We start from the raw sequence: 27,537 nt of genomic DNA, 5'->3' as shown, positions 1-27,537 counted from the left end.
AAAGGAGCACAATTCATGCTCATGGGAATTCCAACAGTCTGTTGGAAGACCTGATCATCAAAGATTAACAAGATATTGTCAATGAGGAACTCCAGCATATGTTTTATTTCAACTTCAGAGTACTTGTGCGTGGAATCAGAGTAGTGTTTAGCAAAGTATTTTTTTAGATGATTGATCACTAGACATGAATAATTTCGTTTTCCTATTTTGTTGAAGAAGCAAGTGGTTTTAATGTCAAAAAGTCTAATCATTTATTCATTGCGTGTAAAGTGTTGAAATATTATACGTTTTGTTGTTGTTAATTTTAGAAAAGTTTAGCAACTTCAAATTCACTAAAAGTTTTATAGAAATTTTTAGAATCCACATTTGATTGACACCACTTCTGGCATATGTAGTGACACAGTAAGTTTGGAGTTTCTCCTTCACAGCTATTAATTTTTCCGTGAGGAGCAAAGATAGGCGCTTAATAAAACATTTATTGGATCCATTAATGTAGCTTGTTTACAAGGGTTTTGATGACGTTTAGGAATCCAGTATAGGTATGGTAATTCATATTCATCCGACCCAGTGACTGGGATATCAAACTAAAAAAATTGGTTTGAAAAACAAATCTTTTGAAAATGCATTCGGAGTATAAGTACGATTACCAAAAGTGGAATTAATACATGTTCATTAAAAATACAGTTGTAATAATGAGTCCTACAAAAACAGTATTACTAAAAGCTTTGTCAGCTGGAACTAAAACATATTCCTCTTGTAATCTTTATAGTTCTTTTATCATGTCTGGTTTACTAAACGCAGAAGGATAGATGTTGTGTACTTTTGTTTTAATGTGACTAATGCGGAATTTTAATATTCTTCTTGTACTTCCAATCCTTTCTGACAATGTGTCAAGTTCCTTTTCATATTTAGCGTATCGTTCGGCATAATCTTCGACAAAATTCATAATATAGATGAAGTTCTGTCGCCAATGGAAAGACTGAGGTTCTTTGTATATTTAGGACCTTTTAAAATAAGTGATTTGAGGTCCTTATTTTCAACTATAGCAACATCATCAGTAATGACATGTCCTGCTGGACTATAGCTGAAAGAAGACGAAGAAAGAACATGTAGTTGGATTAAGTATAAGATAGTCTATATCTAGGCACTGTAAAGTTTGTTGATAATTTCAAAGTTTGGATACAATAGTAAAAGTAAAGGAATATAGTGTGTAGATTGAACTTGAAATATGTTGGAATACAAAACAACTCTTTTATGACGAAAAATGTTGCTTATGTTGACGGCATCTATTCTTTTGTTAGAATATTTAAGCTTAAGGAACTGGCGGCATGGTTCGAAAGGAACATCATCCATGGCCCGCGGTGGTTTATAAAGTCTGTGATTGACAATATCCATAGTCATAGAGTTCGGTCTATATTCTGGTGTTGAAAAATCCAAGTATAGACTATGTAAAAAGAAAAAAAAAACTTAATATGACGAACAGCGATCAATCTCATAAATACCATCAAGAATACGAAATTGTGCATAGGACAAACCAGGGCCCCTGAAAATATCAGAGGTGAGTGTATCTGCCAACAGTATCAGAGGTTAGTTTAGGTGCCAACAGTAAACATCCCCTGTTAACTATCTAAACTATGTACAATAAACCTGCAATATAAGGTCATCATTCGTGCTTTAGATAATATCCCATTGCATTAGATAATATATTGTATTAAATAGCTTTCATCTCTAAAGAAATACACATTACGCGTGTGGAATAACTATAAAAATAGCTATTTCTATTTTACGATATTGGATTCGAAAAGTTCATATTTACTGTAATAAATACTTATATTGTGGAATCCAGTTCTAACAAGCTCCATTTTTTACTCCTCGTGAAAATATTAGCAAACTTGTAACGTGCTAAGCGGTCACGTCTCGTGCACCCCGTTATCTCGTACCCCTAATAGCAGCGGAGAGCCCTGAACTGGCATTGAATATTCACAAGTGCAGATTTAGTCACATGACCTATTGGAGACGTATAAAACTAAACATTGCCTTCCAGTTAATGAGCTACTACACTGGTAGGGCAATTCACAGACTTGTGCAGCATACCCGAGGAATTGACGAACACAACACTAGCCAAGCTTAGCGCAGTGTATTGATAACAAGAGGGGAATATCGCACACTTGTTGCTACAATGAGAAGCAAGATTTGACTATAACGCATTTGTCACTATCCGAGGAAAAATCTCGTCGGAACGTAAAACAAACAACCTGAGCACATGGCGGCCGTTTCACTAACCGATCGTAGATCGTAAACGTACGATTACGTTTAAGATCATTTGACGCTCAAGTAAACGAGCGTTTCACGAAACCTATCGTAGTCGTAACACTTACGCTTGCGATTTACGTCTACTTTTCAGAAGTCTTTTCTCTATGGAGGTAGATTTAAAATTAATCCTACCTTAGAAAGAAATATCCATTCATTATTTCCTCATGGTTTTAAACATAATTATCCTTATCGTCTGCAGTAAATCATGCACGTTGTCAACAAAAATAATGGAAATTTTGAGCCCGATTTTACGAAAGCCCAGAAGGCTCATTCGAGATTCGAAATTCAAAGTACGAGATTCGAAATTCAAAATACGAGATTCGAATTTCGAAATTCAAAATCCAAATTAACCAATCAAAATGTAGGTCACAACAGATTAAAGGTTAGAGGGTATAACTATATGCATATAAACTTAAAATACGACAAAAAGTTTATTCTTCTAATATGTTTACCAAACAACGAAACATTTCTTCTAAAACTATTAATGTTTTGATGTATGCTTAGCATGCAGACAGGCCCATAGAAAGCGGGAAGGGATGGGAACAGAAAACTCCCACATATTAATTCTGCACTTTATGTGATAACCAGGTCAAATAATGACGAATACACCTCATGATATACCTGAAAGTAAAGTCGTATATGGGGCAAATGATAACCCTCCAACAATTGATTCTAATTTGATTTTTTTCAGTTATCTATATATAAACAATAAAGGAAATTCGAACCATGAATATATATTTATCTCCGATCTAAGTAGTATCTTTTTACATTTTTTTAGGATCCAGGAAGCTTAATTACGTGCGTGATAACGACAGAATACTAATCTATCCACGTTTAAAAATGATATTATTCATTGATTCATATTATATCAGACTACGTACCACAGGAATCAGTAATTTTGTCTGTAATATAATAATAGTACGGGTCTATACTATATCACCTCCTATTATATATATATATATATATATATATATATATATATATATATATATATATATATTATCGCCGCAAAAAAAATCAGAAAAAGGGGGATGGGTGTTGGTTGTAGTATCGATACTTCAGGTGCCTGTGGATATTTGGTCAAACACTAAAATGGGTGGTTTGTTCCAAGTTAAGTTTCCCATCCCCTCCCCCTTTTTGAAATTGCCAGGCGGCTACGGCTCTGGTTAAACACTCGATAATCAATACCGGTAATTACATTATAAGTTTACCTTCATACATGTAGTTCACAGGTGCTTGCCCCCCCCCCCCCCCCTCCCCTTCGAATAAGCTACATGAGTTGAGTTGTAAGTATGTTTGTTGAACATTTCTTTAATGGATATAAGCAATGTCTTGCATATTCCAAAAGTCCAAAATATATCAAAATAATCCTTTTTTATAAATACCTTCACTGGGTATTTAGGGTATACAATAAAAAGGCTTATTTTAAGTTATTTTGGACTTTTGGGGTAGGCAAGACATTGTGACATGCATCAGAGAAATTTTCAACAAAAATAGTTAAATCAACGCATGTAGGCTATTAGGTTGGTGTTGGTGGGCGGGGGGGGGGGGGGGGGGGGGGGGGGGTTATGGGGCTGAACCCATGCACCTGTGTCATTGTTAATTCAAATATGTATAGTTATCTTTATGAAAAATAAATCATAAGAATATGATCATATATGATTATTCAAGCAGAGAAGAATGGTATGGGGGTAAATCTGTAGATTAATCTAAAATCAGAATCCATTGCTACGGGGTGTCGTCAGTTCATTTTATTCATATAACCTTCGATTCCATTTTAATTAAAGTGTACTATTTGAGGTGTATTCGACCAGGTTCCACACACAATCCTCCCCCCACGCTTTCTATGAACCTGACTTTCTACAGGCCTGTTTGCATATAATGACATTATTTCTCCTACCTAAAATCTAACTCCAAAAGAAAACACAAACACATCTTGTTAAGTGGATAGCAGGACATGCCTGGTGTTTAATAATTGTGTACAGGCGTTAGAAAAAATGTGTACATGCAAAACCATACTTATAATTGTATACAAAAATGACACGCATGACCAATCCTATTATAACATCGCAATGAAAATTTGATCCGGCCGCCATTGTTACACGAAATTTTCAGTTACGGAAAATTCTAAATTTACGTGTGAACACCTAGGCTGTGTCGAGCTGAGTGAGCGAGTTCGTGCAGAACGAACAAAACATAATGACACATGTAGTTAAACTTTCTGGAACCTAAAAGAATGTAGAAAGATATAATTCGGAGAGAAATATGTATTGATGGTTCGAATTTCCTCTATTGTTTATATATAATGGATAAGTACTGGACCCTAACGCCCAAAGCTACGGGCCTGTCTGCATGCTAAGCATACATCATATAACAGTGGCGGATTTAAGGGGGTGCAGCCAGCGCGCACCCTCTCTAAAATTTTCAAATTTACGGTAAATCACGGTATTGATTGGTTAAATGTTTCGTTGTTTGGTAAACATATTAGAAGAATAAGCTTTCTGTCATATTCTAAGTTTATATTCATGTACCCTCTACCCTTTCATCTATTGTGACCTACATTTTGATTGGTGAATTTGGATTTTGAATTTCGAAACTCGAATCTCGTATTTTGAATTTCGAATCTCGAATGAGCCTTCTGAGCTTTCGTACGTAGTACAAAAATGTACTAAACAATAAAAGAAGCAATAATTTCTTCCATTCCCGGAAAAATAAATGACAAAATCTTCTGATTTCTTGAATTACTTTCTTTGGAGAAGTTATTTTTTTCCAGAAACCCTTAAAATTTGCGTCATTTTACTAATTTCACCTTATCAAAAACGATAGAAAATAGTGCAAATGACTTAAGGTAATTCCTCATACCACATCTTAGTATTGAAAAACCTACAGATTTCTATAAAAATTTGCATGTATTTTGTCGAGAATGTATATTGACCAAATTCCCGAAGCAAAATATGTTTAGCGGCCTTTCCCAGAGTACAGCCACTTCTAAAAATAGAACATATCACGTTAAAGCAAGCAGTGTTAATATACATTCATTTTCAGGCACTGTATCTATTTCAACGATAGAAATATGTTTCTTTCATATGAATTAAAGAAAATGTATTGCATTTGACTGTTTTCAATAATTGTTCATCTACTGAACCAAGCTCTTGGTTTCAAGGTGATAAAAATGCATATATAGTAGTCAATTTTTGACTAATCATAGCCTACCATATCCGAGAAATTCTGTTTTCAAAAACCTTCAGATTTTTGAAACAATTCAATATGTTTTACCTTTACACTCCAGCAAGCAATTGACATAAGAAGTAGATAGGGTATCGGATATTTTGAGAGCCTAATGACCCCCTCTAGGTTAAAATCCTTGAAAAAACGCATATTGGTACCATTTCAAGAAATATTACAGGGTGGTTTTTGAAAAACAGTTTAAAACGTTAAAGCTTCAAGTAGCAAAATACCACTTTCATTGATTACCGTAAGCTTTAGGGATCGGGCTTGTAGTTAGAAAAATCCCAACTTTACTATGGAGCTTAGCCTACGTCACATGAACACTGACTTGACGTCACAATAGATGAAAAAATAAATTATTATGTCGTCAGATCTAGTTGGAACAAAGTGATGTAGATCAGAATGATTTTTACATTTTTAACGCTCACACAAAGAATGCTAATGTAATGATTCCGGATATTTGAGGTACGACCATGCGGAGTTCTTAATTAGTCACTTTACATCACGTGATCTCATTTGTGTATAAATACCGAGACTCCGCAGTCGTCAGTGTCATTCAGATAGAAGACCCAGCCAAGTTGAGAGGACGAGAGTATGGGTATTAATAAAGTATTCATGGTAAATAATTCCTCGCCTGTTCTTACAGTTAGAGAGTGAATTTGGAAGGCCATTAGAAGTCTGGCCTGCCACGAAGATATTGACCTCCAGCAAGGAGGCTAGCCATAATTCGTTTTTGGTGTCGTCCGCATTGGCTGAACAGACCGTCGTCCAGGCCGTTGTACTCATTGTCCGTCCTGAATAAGGCATCCTACAATGAGTGCAGTGGTTGAAGGGCTACCACATATACTGTCCGTCCTGAATAAGGCGTCCTACAGTATATGGGGTAATCCGAGGGCGACTGGGCTCTAGATCTACATTTTGTCAAGTTAGCACTACCAGTTTATCGTTGCTTGCCTCTGATTGATATAGTGATTCTCTGTTTGATGATAATTAACCTAGATAAGGTTAGGACATATTTGTATATTTTGGCAGTCCACTAAAATCATACCAATTAGTTTAAATTAGTTATTGTTGAATACCCCAAACCCTGGAATTGACCAGGTACGATCCCAGAACTGAATGTAAATACGTTACACTAACCTATGGTCAAGTTACACATTTTGGGAAATTCGAATATTTTAAAACACCCGAATTCTGCATTCCTCGCCCCTCTTGGTAATTTTTAGTTCCTGGTAAGTTTTTTTAAAAAATACGATACAGCCATGCGATGTGAGTGTTAACGAAATGTAGTACTGCGTACATTCCGATACCTTTTATTCAAAATATCATCAATGGAGGTCATGTCCGACCAGAAAAGTGTTTTAGATAAAAGAAAAATACATTGCAACACCCATGATCCATACTGTAGTACAAGAACACAAACATACGACACCTAGGCCTAGTCTAGATAGGGCCTAAATATGTGACAAATCTGTCAGCGTATGATCTAAATTGAACACCCTCTAATCATTAGCCACAACAGAGATATGCACATACATGTATATATGCACATTTATTATGGATTCGGAGGGCCTCGAAAGCGATTTTTGTCGTGTAAATAAATATAAAAAATTTGCAAGGGGGGGGGGGGGTTACAATGTCATATAGCTTTAGATTATGCATATATTTTATTTAGATCAGGACGACATGCATCGATCGTATTTTTTCAGGTTTAAATAAATTATAAGGAAAACAAAACAAAAATCTGTGACTGTCAGTACATGAAGCACACAAAAATTAGCATCTTGTATATAGAAGATTCGATAATTCTACCCGTCATTAATGATCAGAAATCACACAAAACAAATGGCCTACAGTAGATACATTGAAAGTTGGCAACACGATTTAACATCATAATCTGTAATATTTGCAGAAATCTCACTAAACGACTTTGTCATAACGCAATGTGTAAGCAGAGTTGTATATTATGCCTCGTTCACACGGATTCGCATTAAATTTTACTTCGCATCAAATTTGATGCGAAGTAAACTAATGCGCATTAAATTCGTATGCATCTCTATTAAAGGGTACGCGAAATAATAGAATAGATTGTTATTGAAAATTATTTTTGTAGATATTTTAATGAATATTGTGTAGATACAGAATCCTTTGTTCAAAACACTATATAGGCCTACATGTAGTATACTACATGTTTACAATTTAGGCCTACATACATAACTGATCTACACATAAGGAGTTTTTTGTCGTGTTTATTTATATGCTCCCAAGAAATTACTTGTTATTTCCTCCGACAACCAGCATTCAATCTAGACAATATATTGTTTCTTCATTGGCCCAATTTTAAAACTTCGGAACGTCTTTTTCACCATTCCTCTGACTACTGTTATGACGTAATTTTTAATTACTAATACGTATTATAAGTCTACTATGACGTCATATGGTATAAAAATTAACAATGAGCGGCATATTTGTTTTAAAAAATGTAAAAAAGAAAATCATATTATCAGTATTTTAAAAGATTTTTGTCGTATTCAAAAACAATTCCTTCCACATGTATTACTCAGTATGCCCATGCAAACCACAGATTTACGTCTGACATTATCTAATGACATGCTGCTTGTACATGTTTTTAATGATTATTATCATTTTGCTTAGTTTTTCGTACAAAACTAACATAAATATATATAGCTGACCATGGGTATGGTGCATGTGACCCAAATTGGCCATTACGCATGCGTCTACATTTAATTCGAATTAGCTTCGCTTAGCGTTCACACAGAGCTAATGCGAAGTAAATTTAATTCGCATTAAGGATGTATGGGACTGACATCAGAGTAATTAAAAAATCCTAAAAATGAGTGAAATAGATAGTATTGTACTCATTTTATCGAAAAAAGACAACGTCAATTTTAATTCGAAGTAAAATAATGCGCATTAAAATCTCCGTGTGAACGCGGTTCAGATTTAATTCGCATTACCTTACGTTTAATGCGAATTAAATTCTTCGTGTGAACGAGGCATAACTATAAGCATTTTCTTCCCCGAGCGTTGTTTTGTATAGAACCGGCTTGTTTGTATTATTGCGATTCTTTTGTTGTTGTTGTTTTTCTTTTAATTCTAAATTTTTGTTGTTTGCTTTCAAACAATCAGTCCTAATACGGGCTACAAAATTTACCAAAATGTCACAGGGTTCGTTGCATGAATGTGTCATAACGTTCGTGATTCGTAAATAACGTTTCTAACGTTATTTGACGTGGTATGGGGAATTACCTTAAACAGGAGACATATTTCAAACCCTTTAAAATCCAGGAGTTTCTGGGGGCTTCGCCTCCTGCCCCCCAAAGGGCTTCGCCCTGGTCCCACTGGAAGCCTCAAGGCGTCCCCAGACTCCCTGCCTCATAAAGTGGCACCCCCAGTAACCGCAATTCCTGGATCCGCCCCTTTATAACATTTATAGTTTTAAAAGAAATGTTTCGTTGTTTGGTAAACATATTAGAAGAGTAAGCTTTCTGTCATATTTTAAGTTTATATGCATGTACCCTCTAATCTTCCATCTATTGTGACCCACATTTTGATTGGTTAATTTGGATTTTGAATTTCGAAATTCGAATCTCGTATCTTAAATTTCGAATCTCGAATGAGCCTTCTGGGCTTTCGTACGATCTCTAGTGTAACTTAAAGAAAATTTCTAGAATGTTAAAACTATTGATAGAATAATTTTTATTGACTTTCACGTAACTCAATTAAAATTGGGAAAAATGATATAAAAAGTAACATAAAAGATCTACATTTTATAGATTTTTAATTGCCATGTATCGATCTGCTCTAGTGAATCAAGTTTCCATCAATAGACCCCTAAGTAAATTATCTTCAAAGGATTAAAAAAAAAAAAAGAAGAAGAAAATGAAATGGTATTGATAAATAAATATGTTAATAAAATGAAAATACAATTGCACTCAAATATAGGAAATTTTATCCTGCATCAAACACATTGCAAACCATGGATATATATATACATATTCGTCTAATCATTGTTGTAAAATACGCTAATACACTATAATACTATTGACATCTATTTACTTATTTGTATAAATTTCATACAAATCATGGATTCAATTCGTCCCTTAAATGACTTGAAATTTATTTTCCCTATGCATTTGTATTATAGATTTTTTTCCCGTTTAAGTGTGTAAGCATATACATCCGGCTTTACGTGATGATGAATAATCCAGATGATTTATTAAAAAGCATTATTGATATTGTACTTTATAACAAGGGGTTGCGGGAACCCCAGGATCCAATTATGACCCATTCCTTTTTTTGTGTATACATATAGGCCTAATATGTGAGTTTAATTTTCTAACAACCTTCATAAAACTACAGAAACATTCCACTTCCAAAATTAGGATTTTTACCCCTCTCCCATCACCAAATCATGTTATTATCATATTTCCCTAAAAAATTGTAATGCTTATCATTCGAATGTGCATGTATTATGCAGTTAGTCAGTTGCATCAAAGGTATTGATCCGACGGGAACAAATAGCCGAGTACGTCTCGTATTTAAATCAACTGTTACTAAAGACACTTAATTTCTGAACATGTCTATGAGACTTTTGATGTCTTGAATTCTGCCTAATGTTAAATATACATGTAACCCCCCCCCCCCCCCCCCTCCTCACTTTTTAAAAAATGATAGTGGAAATATAAGATGAATTAAGCGATGAATGAAAGGTGAAGATAACGAACAGTGATCAATCTCATAACTCCTATAAGCAATACAAAGTAGATAGTTGGGCAAACACGGACTCCTGGACACACCAGAGGTGGGATCAGGTGCCTAGGAGGAGTAAGCATCCCCTGTCGACCGGTCACACCCGCTGTGAGCCCTATATCCTGATCACGTAAACGTAGTTATCAGTAGTCAAAATCAGAGTGCCAGGAATGGCCAAACAATCTGTATGAAACTTGCCAGACAGCATTTGACCCAATGATAGGTTGTATTGACGAACTGGATCGTTATAACGACAATAGAATTTGTGAAATGCTGACTTCAATCGAGGCTGTTGAAACCCTTGTACCATCAACTTGTTTATCAGTAGCTTGCCTCGATTTAAAAACTGACTAAACGTACGGGGATCGATGTTTCAGAACAATAGCCCCAAAACTGTGGAATGCCCTTCCAGAACATGTAAGGGACTGTAGACCACTGTGTGCATTCAAGAAGTCACTGAAAACACATTTTTTCCATCAAATTTCCCAGGACTAGTTTCTATCATTTCAGTCATTCGTGTTTACTGTTTCATCGCATTATCTGTTTTGACTGTGTGTCTTAGTTTTCGAGTACCATTTTGTGATGTTTTATTATTTTTTTTTTAAATCTATGTTTTAATGTATTATACCTGAGACATTATATGCTGTGCGTGCGTGTGTGTATTTCATTATTATTATTATTTTAATACGCCCTGAAACTGATGTTTATTCTTATCTAGCATATTTATGGTATCTTGTGTTTTCATGTTTTATATGTACAATCAGGATAGGTACAGCTACGGACTGTTTACATGTGATAACGCCTTTTATATCATTGTTTTTTAATGTTTGATTTATTTTCTATGTATTATGTGTATAACATTCTGTTGTAAGGTATATATGCATTGTAAAGCACCTTTGAGCCTACATAGTGTATGAAAAGGGTGCTATATAAATATGGTATTATTATAAACGCAGATCAAGCTCTTGCGTATCGAATCAGTTGAGAGATATAAACACCATATGCAGGTAATCGTGGAATATTGCTACATAAATATGGGAAGTTGACGATGGAGAAGCTGAAATCTGTCATACAGTTGAGTTTTCAGTTTGCCATTAATGTCTACTTTCAATAAAATATCTAAGTATGAAGCAGAAGTGGACGACTCTGTGGTGTCTTTTATTTCGACCTCACAGGGATATATCGAATGGACATATGAATGTCAGTTATCATTGTTAATAGACAAAACGTCGTCGATATATCTTAATGTCGAATTGAAGGCCCCAGCAAAAGGTTTCTTCTTCTCACGTTTAAGTTTTTGAATAAATTCTGCTTCATATGAATATAGAAACAGGTCAGCTAACAAAGGAGCGCAATTCGTGCCCATGGGAATTCCAACAGATTGTTGGAAGACCTGATCACCAAACACCACGAAGATATTGTCAATGAGGAACTCTAGCATATTTTTTATTTCAACTTCAGAGTACTTGTGCATGAAATCAGAGTGGTGTTTTTGGATGACTGATCACTAGATATGAATATTTCCTTTTTCCATTTTTGTTGAAGAAGCAACTGTCTCTGATGTCAAAACGTCTAGATACAAGACAATAATGGCACATTGTACATTATCAGAGATACCATATTATAATTACGATGTAAATGTACTTATTTAAGAGAATGACAGTTTCAATCGTGTCTGGAAATTGCCTGCAATGTTTACACTATACAAGTGCTTTTGTTTTGTGAACATAATGACGTATCTCAAATCTATTGGTTGACTTCTTGTCACGTTATCAGAACCACAACAGGTGTGTAAATATATATGTAGGTCTTTGTACGAGTCTGTGGACCTATATGTATATGTGCATATGTGTTCGTGTGCATTTTAATTCAGTAAGAGTTCAATTTGAATTCAAGTACATGTACATATGGCGTCGTAAATGTCGAATATGCAGTAATACACCGTTTTTTATCTATACATTTTCATCTGCCTCTTATATAATATTAACTTAACATAGTGGTATCTGTTTGATATACATTGCTCCCTCAATATTGTACACTGGTTCAAGCCTAAATGACAAATTATCTTTAGTATATCCCATGCTTGCATCATTTCCTTGTTTTCTCATTTTTATGGTGATAATGGGGGTGTGTGTTGTTTCTTTTCATATTACACTTTACTCGATTGATTCTAAATTGTGCACAGGGTCTCAAACAAAAACTTTCTTTTGTATCTCCAATTCTAAAGTGAAGTATCCCACTCTTACACACTATAAAGGTTGGAAGTATTTTTCTCCAGATATAACATAATGGGTATTGACAATGTATGTTTCCGTGTAAGATTGGGAATGATTTATCCCAGTGTACGCAGAGTGTGTACTCCATTGAGTGAATTTATTGCCTTTACATTTATTTCGGCAGCCTATTGACAGGGGCTAAGCCCGTTTTGGGCCCGAACTCTGTGATACCATAAATATATATTTACTATATTCATGGTATCACAGAGGTCGGCCCCAAAACAGGCTTAGCCCCTGTGAGACTGGCATTTCTGTAGATGTACGTAAGAAAGAAGGATAACTTTATTTGATTTAAGATTCGAGCCTGGACTGTACGATATTCTTAATATGCAAAAGGAGACTGCAAGTCATTGTGATTGTTTTCTTCTTATAAAGTATAAACAAACTCAGTCAGGTAAATACTACCACAAAATGATCTCAAGCAGGACCAGCATGGTGGCCATAATGCTCATTTACGTGCATGTAGGAATACTTACGATAGCCCTAGACCACTCATGGAATTAAGATCAATATTGATCGTAAATTGCAAGTCGTAACTTTTAGTGAAACAGTCGTACGTGCTACGTTCACATTTAAGTCTACGTTTACTATCTACGATCGTTTAGTGAAACGGCCGCCTGATCCCACGTCTAATGTTTCCATGGACCATGTTTGTCGTGATCTCAATTATGTATTCTTTAAAGGATTTATGAGATTGATCACCGTTTGACCCTTTTCAGAAAGTATTAATCCATGTCACCATTAGGACGCCTTTGAAAAGTTACATCTGTCATTAGAAGAGATTAAAAGGGATAAACAAGTGATTCTATGTAATCGGTAGATAAAAATATGCAAATAAAGCTATACATCTATATATATTTCAGAATATAAAAGACTAGGATTTGATGACAATGTGGCTGTTATAGGATTTGGAGATGAAGTGAAATTTCTCCACTATTACTCAAACAATTATGATTCCATTGAAAGATGTCTAGGCAAGTATTTCTCTTTTACAGTATTTTTTTGTTTTTACTGATTCTCGCATTTTTGCTTTCCCTCTTGTTTGCGGTTGGGATAGTAATTTCCTGACATACGACGATGTCTGCTTTGTATAAACAGTATGAGAAACTCTCACCATGTTTGGGATTACTTACACTAGACAGATATGTAATGTGTAGTACAAAAAGCGTTTATCAAGTTTCCACTTGGTAGCTGTTTTGTTTCTTACAATAACTAATATTCTACTCTGCGACATTACCTATATTGTGTATTGAATATAACTAAAATGTCGACTTGTAATGAATTATTCCTTTACAAAGATGAAAACGTAATTTTTAGACCATATTGAGTGCAAAGGCTCATCGCCAATGGAAGCAGGACTGTTGTTATCCCGTTCATGCATCAGTCTCGGAGGAGGTTAGTTCTGAAATATTTGAAAAATGTTTGTTCCTGAAACCAGCTTGAATTTTGAAAGGTTAAATACATCGTAAACTTTATCATTCTTAGAATTCTATTTTTGTCATAATGTTATAAACATTTTTTTTACACGATAACTGTTAATTGTCTTCACTTTTTTCATGATTCCAATCGTTAGATAGGTAAAAACAACATTTCTTTTTACAGTGAATTTATCAAAGGGATCATATTATGACGTAGAGTGGAGGGGGGGGGGGGCTTTTAATCTTATGTCCAAAATAAAACCCCACCTCTAACAAATATTGAGCTTACGACAGCGATAAATGTGATTCATATAAAGAATATAAAAATGAGTTGAACAAACATGGACCTAGGACATACTAGAGATGGGATCGGGTACAGAGGAATAAGTATCCCCTTTCGACCAGTCACACCCCTGTGAGTCCTAGATCTTGATCATATAACAGATGTAATCCGTAGTCAAAATCAGTGTGCCACGAGCGGCCTGATGATGGTATGAAATACGACAGACATCATTTGACACAATGACATGTTGTATTGGCAAACTAGATGGTTATTACGATCATATAAATTGCGACATGCTTTTATAATATTTTATATATGGAAATGGGGAACATTTACTTGTTTTAAAAATTTAGAGGGATTAGTAGTTTCAAACATCTCCTTATTGATACATGTCTCAGAATTTTTACAATGCAGTTCCACGTGGATCATAACCTGCCCTACTTTTCTTTATGATTTTGCAAATCGTAATCCATGTAGTAGAAAAATATATTACAGAAAAACATTTTCATAGTTTCATACTATGGAGCCAACAACCAGAATTAGAAAATAAACTATTCGCAGAGTTGCCATATGAAGTAGTTGTGTTTTCTTTGAAGAGTATTCAAGTGAATATTATTTCTGATCTAGGTCACTCAACATTAGTAGGATCTCTTAGTATAAGGGCCAGAGTGGTGGTAATTTCTGATGGACATCCTACAGACATGTCAAGTTCTTTGGAAAAAAGTGAAACATCAAATGAGAGTGACGTATGCTTCCTCCTATTTCAAGCTCATTTTTTCTATCTATAATGTTCGTCTATTGAACCGTCCCGTGGGGATCCGGGTTAGAATAGCTCCCCAGTACCCCTTGCTTGTCGTAAGAGGCGACTAAATGGGGCGGTCCTTCGGATGAGACCACAAAAACCGAGGTCCAGAGTTACAGCACATGTGACACTATAAAGATCCATCCCTGCTTAATGGCCATAAGCCGAGTATAGGCCTAGATTTTGCAGCCCTTAACCGGCAATGGTGACGTCTTCATATAAATGAAAAATTCTCGAGAGGGACGTTAGACAATATATTGAACCTAGGTTTAAATTGTATCTACTTTTATCTAATGAAATGATGGTTATTGTCCTGTCAATCTTCATCGTAGACATTCAATAGAATCCTACGTCTCGTTGAGGCACAAGGAAGATGGAACCCGTTTACTTTCATACCTGTTGGTACTAAACCAAACTACGTAAGTTTTCTGATATTCTTTGGTGAAACGTTGGGAATTTCATGTACTTTTTCTGCAGCTAATTTTATATATATTGTTGATAGGGACGTAATATCTTTCATATTTTAGCATTTATTAGGAACCCTAGCCATTGCAGCAAGAGGTGGCAGAATGCTTTCACTTGATGAGGCAAGACAATGCGCACGTTTTTCGTTGCATGTTGTGAGTACTTTCTCTTAATGTTTCAGAGTTTTCAGATGGCTCTCAAAACGTGGTTTCTTTTCATGCTAATTACATTTTCAGAGAAGGGCTGATCATCTCATTACACAATTCCCGGAGAGATGTATAACTGAGAGCGTTGTTAGAAGGCACATTTCTAGCATGGAAACTCCTTTCCGACCATTTATTCACCACAACGAGGAAGATGTTGTAAGTTATGATCTGCAACGTATTTGAATAATTATTTGAAAGTATACATATTTCATATCTTGGAAATATTCTCTTAATTAGAGTTATGTCTGCGAAATTATAAATGAAAAGGAAGTATACAGTAGAGATGACGACATAGAGGAGGACAATGATGATCTATATATTGAACGATATACCACAATGCCTTGTGCGGGAACAAGAGTCAGAAGAGGACCCGACTGGCTGTGGGGCAATCAGGATAGCCATGGAGTAGGAACTATTACAGGCCATTCCATACGAGGTAATGTCTTACCATGATTGGTAAGTCCCTCCGAGAATGTTTCACTCATGTTGAGATGTCATCACCTTTAGGTGAAATACCACAATATTTTATACACTGTACTAGATTGCCAATACAACATATCATTGGGTCAAATGATGTAAGATGTCTTTCATACCGATTGTTAAGACGTTCTTGGTACAAAGATTTTGACTACGGATAACTCCCTTTACCTGATAAAGATATAGCGCACACGTTGGGTGTGACCGGTCGACAGGGGATGCTTAATCCTCCTAGGCACCTGGTCCCACCTCTGGTATATAGAGGTGTCTGTGTTTGCCCAACTCTCTATTTTGTATTGCTTATAGGAGTTTTCGCTATCCTCACCTTTCGTACAGGTTTCTAAAGACTGTAAAAGGGATCTTGACTGTATCTCAAAATGTATCAAAGACTGCCGTTATAAAGGTGATACCGGGAGGACCAGGGATGCTCACTTCAGAAAGCTGAGCGTTTTCTGCAGGAGCAATCACGTATCTATTTTGTTTTGGTTTACATCTAAGGCTTGACGCAGTTAATACACAAGCGGGGTTCGGATTCACAATCTCTCAGTGACGACGCAAACACTGTACTACTGAGTTACGTCGACCAGTGTAATGCTTTATTGACATCTTAAAATCACAAAAAGATAGACTCTAAAAATCTTAGTTTGATATTCTTTTATTGATGATTGAATATGAACGAAAACAAACATGGGTAAATTTTATATTTAAATGGGCATGGCTATGATTTGAGCTGAAAATTATCAAGTATTAGTTTTCATTTTTTTTTTATAATGTTTAACTAAAGTATTTCTAATGGTCAACCGAAATTACAATATCAGTTGTTGAGTTACAAATGAGATGCAACATTCACAATTATTTGTTATGTAAACAAGGTTCGTGCCATTTTTTTTTTTTTTTTTTGCATATAGATTTCTGAATAGAAAATAGCATATTTAAAACAAAATGAGATGTTCCAAACACTGAAACTACTTAATTGTGCTCAGAGTTAACTTGTTTTTTCTTCAAAAATTGTTTTCAACGAAATTTTGACTAGTACATTTAACCTATGCAAAGTGAAGATAACGAACAGTGATCAATCTCTTAACTCCTACAAGCAATACAAAATAGATAGTTAGGCAAACACGGACCCCTGGACACACCAGAGGTGGGATCAGGTAAACAAAAACATGACACGAGTCTGGTTTACATAACAAAGAATGGTGAGCTCTGTATCTCTCATATACCTCGACAACTGACATCTTGTTCACTTAGAAATACCTTTGTTAAGCATTCTAAAAAATAAAAATCAATTTGAAAATTTTCAGCTATAACCGTGCCCATGCCTCTTTAAGCAATTTAATGAAGCAATTTTCATTTTGAACGGAAACGTTTTCCCCAGGATGGCTGCACGTGGAGTGGGATACTGGCAGACGTTATAACTACCGGCATGGATATAATGGAGTGTTCGAGGCTTATGACTTATTAGTGAGCGATGAACCAAGATTTTTGGAAAATCAAAATATAGCGGTCGGCTGTCTCGTGAGAAAAGGTAGGTTAATTTAAAGTTATTTCGTCACTATGATGATAAATGATATGGGCATCGATTTTAGGTTTTGGTGAAGAACAATTTGCTGAACAAGTATATACATATGAATACGTTTTAATACAAGGACCAGATTGGCAATGGGGTGACCAGAATGGTAGCGATGATAGCATTGGAACAGTGTACCGTGTACAGAAATCTGGGGTTGTTTATGTAAGATTCTGTGAAAATTATTCGTACGTACAAGGTTGTAAGCACCATTGTATATGTAACATGTTTGTGTTCGCTATTTGCAGGTGCGATGGCCCAACGGTAATAAAAGTAATTACAGATTTGGTCACAAAAACAAATATGACTTGATATTGTGGTAAGTATACCAATCCATTTACCTTTCCGCGGTGGTCGCTTAGATCTCTTTTGAAATGTATATTCGGTTATTGTTACATCAAATACGGACGCGATCATGTACATGTAGATATAGTTTGATTTATAATATCATTTTCATAAAACCCGACTTTGAATTTTCACAGCGATCCGAATGATTCAAATCTTGTAATGACGTGGAGGGTGCAAAACGAAATGGGCTGCGGAAAGATACTTTAAAATCCTAAAATTTGAGAGAGTGAATGAACTCCGACACAGAATATATTACCATTTACTGAACGTATCGGTAAACATTACAGCCGTGACAATGATTGCAAAGCATGATAAATCTAAGCATTTCTATTGTACATGTATATTTTTGAACCATTTAACATCTGTCATAATAGGGAAAGATATCAAGATGAATTACTCTGTTTATCAAATTACCGACTCAAATCAAGACTTTTGAAATATGAATTGTCATGATCTACACTGTTACAATGCCTCACATATGTGTTGGCTATGGAATGCGCTATATGAATATAATGCATGTTTAAAATGTTTTGTCGATGTTTCCTGTTGTATGCATATGGGGTAGTATAAATTTATCATGAGCGGTAAAATGTAGATACCTTTATCTAGACATTCTTGTTTTCACGCACAATAGCATAAGCCATGTCATTTCATGCAAATATAAGCTGAAGTAAGCGTCAAAATATCTTCTTGTTGAATTTCATGCTCAATTCATTCAATCTGTTCTGTAAGAATACGTTCACGATTCATTGTATTCTGAGATGAAAATAAAAAGTAATAAGAATAATTCGGCTTATTCTATTATGTCTTATATCGAGAAAAACAACAAGAACGAAAACAACACAGGTCATTTCTGAAGTATTATATATCTCTCCTGTACAAAAACATCAGCTTACACCATTGAATGCAACTTGTGATGAAAAATGCAGACAGTCGGCACTTGCGTCCACTGATTGTTTATCTTTGACGTGATCAACAGAAAAAAAAACACACTTATGTAGTTGCTTCAATTGGTTAGTTCGTGGGTTTTCCTAGTCCACAGGGATTGAGTACTGCCCACTGACACGCCCCTTGTGGGTCCCTTTGACAATATCCTCGTCTGTAAGAACAACCACTGGTACTGGGAATAGGTGACGAACATGAATTAGTCTGACCAAGCTTCCGTAATATCACACCGTCTTTATCAGTGATAATCTAAGAATTGGGAAAGTAGAGATTTAAGGTTAATCTCATATTCAACTGTCGAAACAAGGTGAAATATCTACATTTTGCCTTTGATGTCTTTACCGATATTAATGATGACCATTTCATCATAGATGCGTTTCAGTTGTGAAATATGCGCGTACGAATCATGTTAAACATAGTGCGTCTCTTTATCGGCTTAGAATTACGACATAATTTAAAGTAGAATGTATATATAAAAATAGCACGGCTCATGGAGCATGCCAGTGTGAAGCGTTGCAGTTTTCTTTTTCAAAACTAAGATTTATTCCTTAAATTCACAGCTTGAAATTATCATTGTAGCAATCCACGCCTATTGTCCCCGTTCACTGTACCTCATAACCATGGTTGTATGATTAAAAAAAACCTCGACTTAATGAATATTCATGCTTATATATCAACCAATCAGGGAGCTAACATAATTTTTTGATAAAGAGAAAATCACTCCATGATCACCCGGTTGCTTGTCGTTTTGGAAAACTGACAAAGTAACCAATTGAAATAAGTTCTTTGATACAGAATTTGCAAACAGAGCCGCTGTTGTTCAGGCTGATTTTATTTTATATTTAGCTACAGTGTATATACTAGTAATTAATTTGATTCAAAACGAGTTGTCTGTAAGTTTTGATTTTGTCAGTTATCATTTGTAAACAAACGCTAAACGTTTTACCTGTGGGTACAGCCATTAAAATATCAAAATTTGTTATCGTGACTGTGATGGATCAACAAATGGCTGTGTGATTTCATAACTATACATGAAAATCGAGTGTTTTGTTGATCATACAACTACAGTTTGAGGTACTCCAGGACTCAGTACGCGTGCTTAGGGACGATGTGCTTTATATACTTGTAAATTCATACTACTGGAAACAATAGGAAACAATTGAGGATTGTGTAAATGCTGTGCGCTTTAAAACATTTTCACATAAAAAAAATATTTTCCTTTTAAACATACCTTACAAAAACAGTCATATTTTCGGAATAACTCTATGTCTGTTTTAGTGACGTTCATCATGTTGTAATATTCTCGAATTCGTACATCTCCATGGAATTTGTATGCTGAAATCAAATAATTTAAAAGAAGCTTTTATAAATTGATGATAAAAAAGAAATACTAATTGCAAGGATTTTATATGATGTCAATGAATATGTAATGAAATGCTTTAATTCACCATATATTAAATATTTAGAGCCCTTCTCCAGTATCTGCGGACCACAGGACATAAAGTATCCATTTCCTACTATCGCCCCGTCGAACTCCGTACCTATGCTGCCCTAACAAAGAAATGATAAAGCACCAGTGAAAATAACGTAAAAGGCTTGAAAGGGAAATATTTTCAATGACAAAGTTATTGAAGCATAACCCAGGGTATTCATGGATTGAAGTGTCTAGCCACTCGAACAGATTGACAGCATTATTCCTATGTATCCACGATATTGTACATATGTGTCCCATCTACTGACGGAAAAGGTGACTATAACTAACAGTGATCAATCTCATAACTCCTATAAGGAATACAAAATTATAGTTGGGTAAACACGGACCCCTGGACACGTCAGAGGTAGGATCAGGTGCCTAGGAGGATGAAGCATACCCTCTCAAGAGATAATTTTATGAAATATTTTTAATATACCTGTATTGTCTATATAAAATACATCTATGACTCTGAAAACATCAAGAAATACCTTACCTTGTAAGAATCTATGACGGACACGCGGTAGAGACGTTCAAACAAATCATCTCCTTTATTTGTCACTCCTTCAGCTTGGACCTGAAAAACTAAATATTCCACACAATAAATGAACGGCGTAACTAGTAGGGAAAACAATAAGAAAAAGATTGGAAAGTACACGGTCAAACATACTGTAATCAGAATGGCAAAATAATTGCTGTCTGTGAAACACTCTTGGTTGACAACTTATAGTTTCCTCAATTTGAAACAATAGCATTAAAATGACATAAAAGAGAACCATTTTAGCATTGGATAACAGTTTTGTGGTTGAGTGTTTCATCTTTGTTTATATAGATAGGCGTCTATTAAGAAATGATACATGGTTGTCATGTTTCAGGTAGGGGGTCACCCCTTATGTATAATTAAAATTTCAGACACCAATCAATTTTATATTCGACAGGTGCGCTGTAAGCATTGTTATGTAATCGCCTACGAAGCAGTGAATCAAGTGCAGAAGGAATTTGACAAAATTCAGTAAATCAATGTACTTCTTCTTCATTGGCGTGCGGTTTCCAAGTTTGAAGAATTTGAATTCCCTTCCTAATATCAAGTGAGAGAAATTAATGCAACCGACTTTGCATGAAGATGATATTTGTCTTCATAATTTGAAATGAATTTCTTATTAGAATATTTTACGCAGTATTACATCTAGTATTTGGTGTTTTAAATACACTTCCTGTGTCTATCACAATTTCGGGCATGGGAGAGAAAAACGTTGCAATATGGCATTACAAGTTTCCATACTGTGATATGCCCATCTATGGTACACTAATGTTTTGTGAGGCACTGTTTTGGAGTGCTACTTAGAAATGATCGTTCTTGGTATAGAAGTAAAACTCTTAACTATTCAAGGTATTTTTCAAAGTATTGAAATGTAATTTCGTTGCATATATTTGTATTAAACCCAAACAAAACAAAGGGTTGAAAAGAAAATGAGATAAAAAGAAAATATGTTTGAAAGAAAAGCCAATTTCGGCATGTATACACAATACCAATATCCAGTGATTACTTTGTAAACATGCAAGTGATAGAGAATATTAAAGAAGTAATAAACGCCCACTCTAAATGAGAACTAATGCATCATGTTTTGCAGTGATTGTTTTAAATAGAACATTGTTGTTTCTGTAATTAATGACATAAATAGACGCATTTCAACTGAGCCATTTTACTCGCATCAACTTAGATAAGAAATATACGATATTTTCTTATTTCTAATTTTTCGGTCGGGAATGGACAAAGTTTCTACGCAATAATATTTTATCATCGTATCCACTATATGATTTTATAAACGAGATGTGATTGAAACATGTTCAATGCTGTAATACTATATCGTATGTACAAAAACATCTTGAAATCTAACGGAACTGTTAAAGTACACAGAAATCGGAAGTCTGTCAATCACCTACCTGTTGAAAAGTACAGACTTTGCATATAAAAAGAACTTTGTGTATATGTTGCGTAAGTGTCGGTTGTCTATGTTTCTACATGTGCATAATAAACATATGCTTACCGAGGTTAACCGCAATTTAACATTTTGCAGGTGGTACAATCTTATACTCAGGTCTTTATTTACTTAATATGCCACTCTTCGGATAAATTTATATATTTTCACTGTAATCTGTTTGCATTCTATAGAAGGGCAGTTACACGACATTGTGGAAAAACAAGCACAACTGATTCCTTTTCCGGACATTTTCTCATAAAAAATGTTCCGTTTTACATGCGTATCATATGTTCCATTTGTCACTTGAAATTGCTTAAAAATGAATTATGGAAAAGTATTTAAAGGAAATGACCCTTTTGACAGCAATTTAACGCAACACTATTCATAAGTTTGGTTTGGTCCAGGTGTTGCTAATATTCAAAACATTCGCTACATCAGTGTGTATTTCGTTATGATTTGCGCTTTATTAACATGCCTTTAGCAAATCAGATGATTTCATATTGAGGAGGGCATCCTTTTCTAGATGACAAGATTGGGGGATGAGGAATTGTTATCCACGTGATTTTTGATAGAGTAATTAACTATTTTTTTTTGCTTATTCAGTTTTAATTTCTCAGAGTTCAAACATCAAGCGGTCAATAGTTTTGACTGTTTCATGGCATTGCACTTAACATTTGCTCCGAGCGTGCTGCATAAGGAATAAACAATAAAGAGTTGGGCAAACACGGACCCTGGATATACCAGAGGTAGGGTCAGTTGACTAGGGGAAGAATTATCCTCTGTCTTCATATCCAACTATACATACCCAACACCATAACTGAGATTTGTGGATAAAAGTATGTTTAAAAAAAATTGAAACAATTTTAGAACATCGGATTACATATATTCTCATTATAGAAGTATAAACTACAACAATTTATTTCTATCCATTTCAGATAAGGATATTAACTGAGTAATTAAACAGTTACTTCGTGTATCTCGGGGAAACATACACAGCTATTACACCTTGGTGGAGCGGAAGAACTCATGAACTCTTGTTCGAAGCTAACTGCCTTGGGCAACAGTTAATGAGTTTACCATCCCATCATGATAAAATGACTTTTTTCCAAAGGTACACAAAATGACTGCACATCATTGACGATTTAGATGACAGGAACTACTGACAACAATGATGTCTTAATTACAACCCAATTGACAAGAAATTCAAAATGTACATGTGGTATTAGTCTAGCATATTTAAAACAATGTGTTTGTGGAAACGCTCTCCCTGAGCAATCTCTATTTTTACATCATATTTAATTATTTTAGTGCACTGAACAGTGAAAATGCGCTGTGTTTTTCAATCACCTATTGAATATTAAAATTCTGTTATTATTATCCGTGAATTGGCGGAAGTCAAATCAGCCTATATATATGGTATACGTTGTGCATAACGTTACTATATGAAAAAGACGTGCACTTCATTCCCAATCTATCTTCTGCAGTTTCATATTTACAAATAATGGCCGATATTTTTACAATTAAACCCCCATTCCACCATAGATTGGAAGAATATCACCCTTACTTTCACTTAAAAGCGTCAACGAACAATGTACTTTCACATATATGATTATCAAATTCTTCTTATGTCGAGTTTTAAAGGATTGGTGTATTTGATATGTTAAAGGTACGAAGGCCCATTCGAGATTCGAAATTCAAAATACGAGATATGAATTCCGAAATTCAAAATCCAAATTAACCAATCAAAATGTAGGTCACAATAGATTAAAGGTTAGAGGGTACATGCATATAAACTTAAAATACGACAGAAAGCTTATTCGTCTAATGTATTTACCAAACAACGAAACATTTCTTTTAAAATTATAAATGTTATGATGTATGCTTAGCATGCATACAGGCCCGTAGAAAACGGGAAGGGAGGGGACAGAAAACTTGTTCCAGCTCCCATTAATCTAACTCTGTATCGTGTGGTAACCAGGTCAAATAATGACGAATACACCTCATAATATACGCTGTACCTTAAATTGAAATCGTGTATGAAGCCTTTACCGATGATACGCCTCCAACAATTAATTCTAGTTTGCTTTTTTTTCAGTTAAGTACTAATCAATAGTTTAAGTACTAGTATACTCCATCCGCTAGAATTTCAGGACAGGCACCTGAATATGGATATTACCCCCCCCCCCCCCGCCCCCCCCCCCCCATTTTTTGGATAATTTTTTATTGTGGCAATAATTTTTCTGAAATTGTGAATTCCCTGTCTTTTATCATACCGGTAGAAGGTCAATCTCTAAAGCTTACAAAAAGCGTGAAACGATTAGGGCCTACATAAATTGAAAGAGGGATGATATAGACAGGGAATTCACACTTTTCAGAGAAATTATTGTGACACAAAAAATTATCAAAAAGGGGGAGAAGGGGTAGTAATATCCATACTTCAAGTGCCTGTGGTTTCGGAGGAAACACTTGTTTATCTATGTTTTCATTTAGGCCTACTTTTTTCTTCTATTAATTTCATTACGCTTTATTTTCATCTTCATCCATTTTATTTTAATTATTCATTTTCATTATGAGATCTACAAGGAACATATCCCTTCCTGGACGTTCACGAGGCTGTGGGTTTATGGAGCAAGAAACTTGTACTCATCTATATATAAACAATGGAGGAAATTCGAACCATGAATAAATATTTCTTTCCGATCTATGTTGTATCTTTTTACATTTTTTGTAGGTTCCAGGAAGGTTAACTACATGTGTCGATCATTTCAACAGAATACTAATCTATTTACGTTTTAAAAATTCTTCACTAGCTGTTTTCGGTCCACTCCGCTCCCCGGAGTGGACCGAAAACACCTGGCTAGCGAAGATGCTTATCCCACTGGTTCATGAATATTATACCACAGGAACCGGTAATTTTGTCTGTAATATAATAATAGTAGGGGTCTATACTATATCACCTCCTGATTTTTATTAGGGAGTGATATAGTGTAGAACCCTTCTATTAATAATACAAACAAAATTACCGGTTCCTGCGATTATATAGAACATACACGTCCATGTACATGTTTGTACAATATGAATCAATGGGATAAGCTATTATTCTTTAAAACATGGATAAATTGGTGTTCTGTGGTAATAACACAAGTAGATAAGCTTTCTGAAACATAAACAAATATAAAGAAGGACAAAATAGATCGAAGAGAAATATTTATTCTTGGTTCGAATTTCCTCCATTACCTATAAAAAAAAAATAAAAATGAACGGATGGGGAAGATATTTGCAAAGGCATCGATACCAACACCCACCCACACCCTTTTCTGAATTTTTTTTCGGCGATAATTCCCATCCCTATGGGCGTTTCACGCTTTTTGCGAGCATTAGAATACCCTCTAAAGCTTACAAAAAGCGTGAAAAAATTATATAAATCCACTCATTTCGGAGAAATGATCACCGCCAAAAAAAAAATGAAGGGGGGGGGGGTGGGTGTTGGAAGTAGTGTCGATACTTCAGGTGCCTGTGGATAATTGGTCAAACACTAAAATGGGTGGTTTATTCCCAGTTAGATACTTTTCACATCCCCTCCCCCTGTTTTGAAAATGCTGGCCGGCTACTGGTCTGGTTAAACACACGATAATCAATACCGGTAATTACATTATAAATTTTAGTTCAAAGTTGCTTGAGTTCAGCCCCCCTCGCCCGAATAAGCTACATGAGTTGATGTATAGGTATGTGTGTTGAACATTTCTTTAATGCATATCAACAATGACTTGCATACCCCATAAGTCCAAAATAAATCAAAATAGGCCCTTTTTATGAACACCCTTACTGGATATGAAGGATATTCAATATAAAAAGGCTAATTTTGAGTTATTTTGGACTTTTGGGGTATGCAAAACATTGTGACATGCATTAGAGAGATTTTCAACAAAGATAATCAAATCAGCTCATGTAGGCTATTCGGGTGGGGGTTGTGGGGGTGGGGGGTGGGGGTCCTGAACCCATGCACTTGTGTCATTGTTAACTCAAAATGTTCAGTTATTTTCATCGAAAATAAATTCTATGAATATGATCATTCAAGCAGAAAAAATGGTATGGGAGTAAATCTATTGATTAATCAAAAATCAGAATCCATTGCCACGGGGTTTCATCAGTTAATATTCTTCATATAACCTTCAATTCCATTTTAGATAATTTAATGTGTACTATTTGAGGTGTATTGGTCATTATTGGACCTGGTCCCCCCTCCCCCGATCCCGCTTTCTATGAACCTGACTTGCTATAGGCCTGTTTCCATATAATGACTTGATATATAATGTCAAAATGTTTCTATCATTCCAGGGTAATTATTATTTTACTTGTTACTCTGATGAGTCAGCAAAACATGGCGAGGAAATATACCGCATCTTGACTAGGAATACAAAATAATATTAATTTAAAGCATTCACCCAGCCGCAATATCGTTACAAAACAGGAATTGCGAAATACAAATATGAATCTTTTATGGAAACAAAAGTGACGCATATAAATCATAATGACAAATAAGTGTTGGTTTTTTGTTGTTGTTTTTTTGTTTTTTTTCTTCTTTGTTCGGTGAAATTATTAGAATATATCCAGCGATTACTATACCGATAATTATTTGATTTGTTGGAAAATCAAAACATAGTAGTCCTATTATACCGGCAGAAAGCTTGCAAATAGCGTGAAATGATTAGATATAAATCGAAATAGGATAGACAAGGAATCCACACATTTCGGAGAAATTATCGCCGCAAAAGAATCAGAAGCGGAGTGGGGGGGGGGGGGGGGGGGGGCGGTAGTAGTGTCGCAAATATCTTCCCCACCCGTTCCATATCTTATAGGCGATTTGGTGTAAACAATGGCGGAAATTCGAAAAATGAATAAATATTTCTGTACGATCTATGTCGTCTCTATTTATATTTTGTTTATGTTTCAGGAAGCTTAATTATAGGAAGCTTGATT

The 27,537-nt window shown here is 35.1% G+C and overlaps 2 protein-coding genes across 2 annotated transcripts in view; one reads left to right on the top strand and one right to left on the bottom strand.

Annotated features, from left to right (window-relative positions):
• Positions 1 to 18,870, top strand: part of LOC125652504 (uncharacterized) — a 20,902-nt gene extending 2,032 nt beyond the window's left edge. The window contains exons 3-13 of the mRNA XM_048881734.2: positions 13,454 to 13,564; positions 13,908 to 13,985; positions 14,919 to 15,037; positions 15,426 to 15,512; positions 15,621 to 15,713; positions 15,795 to 15,920; positions 16,002 to 16,200; positions 17,620 to 17,769; positions 17,891 to 17,976; positions 18,060 to 18,130; positions 18,294 to 18,870. Of these exons, the coding sequence (XP_048737691.2) occupies positions 13,454 to 13,564; positions 13,908 to 13,985; positions 14,919 to 15,037; positions 15,426 to 15,512; positions 15,621 to 15,713; positions 15,795 to 15,920; positions 16,002 to 16,200; positions 17,620 to 17,769; positions 17,891 to 17,976; positions 18,060 to 18,130; positions 18,294 to 18,366 (1,193 nt within the window). The 3' untranslated portion in view covers positions 18,367 to 18,870. The remainder of the gene's footprint in view (positions 1 to 13,453; positions 13,565 to 13,907; positions 13,986 to 14,918; positions 15,038 to 15,425; positions 15,513 to 15,620; positions 15,714 to 15,794; positions 15,921 to 16,001; positions 16,201 to 17,619; positions 17,770 to 17,890; positions 17,977 to 18,059; positions 18,131 to 18,293) is intronic.
• A 130-nt stretch (positions 18,871 to 19,000) lies between these two features.
• LOC125652503 (uncharacterized) lies at positions 19,001 to 21,410 on the bottom strand. Its single transcript, XM_048881733.2, has 5 exons — positions 21,246 to 21,410; positions 21,072 to 21,160; positions 20,553 to 20,655; positions 20,336 to 20,439; positions 19,001 to 19,353 (listed from the first exon to the last, which is right to left on the bottom strand). Exons 1-5 carry the CDS (start codon positions 21,391 to 21,393, stop codon positions 19,174 to 19,176), a joined length of 624 nt encoding a protein of 207 aa, XP_048737690.2. The 5' UTR covers positions 21,394 to 21,410; the 3' UTR covers positions 19,001 to 19,173.
• Positions 21,411 to 27,537: the final 6,127 nt, after the last annotated feature.

This window comes from Ostrea edulis, chromosome 5 (genome assembly GCF_947568905.1).
Source record: "Ostrea edulis chromosome 5, xbOstEdul1.1, whole genome shotgun sequence".
Classification (NCBI taxonomy): Eukaryota; Metazoa; Mollusca; class Bivalvia; order Ostreida; family Ostreidae; genus Ostrea; species Ostrea edulis.
The sequence above is the reverse complement of the archived record's forward strand: the minus strand, read 5'-3'. Positions and strand labels throughout refer to the sequence as shown.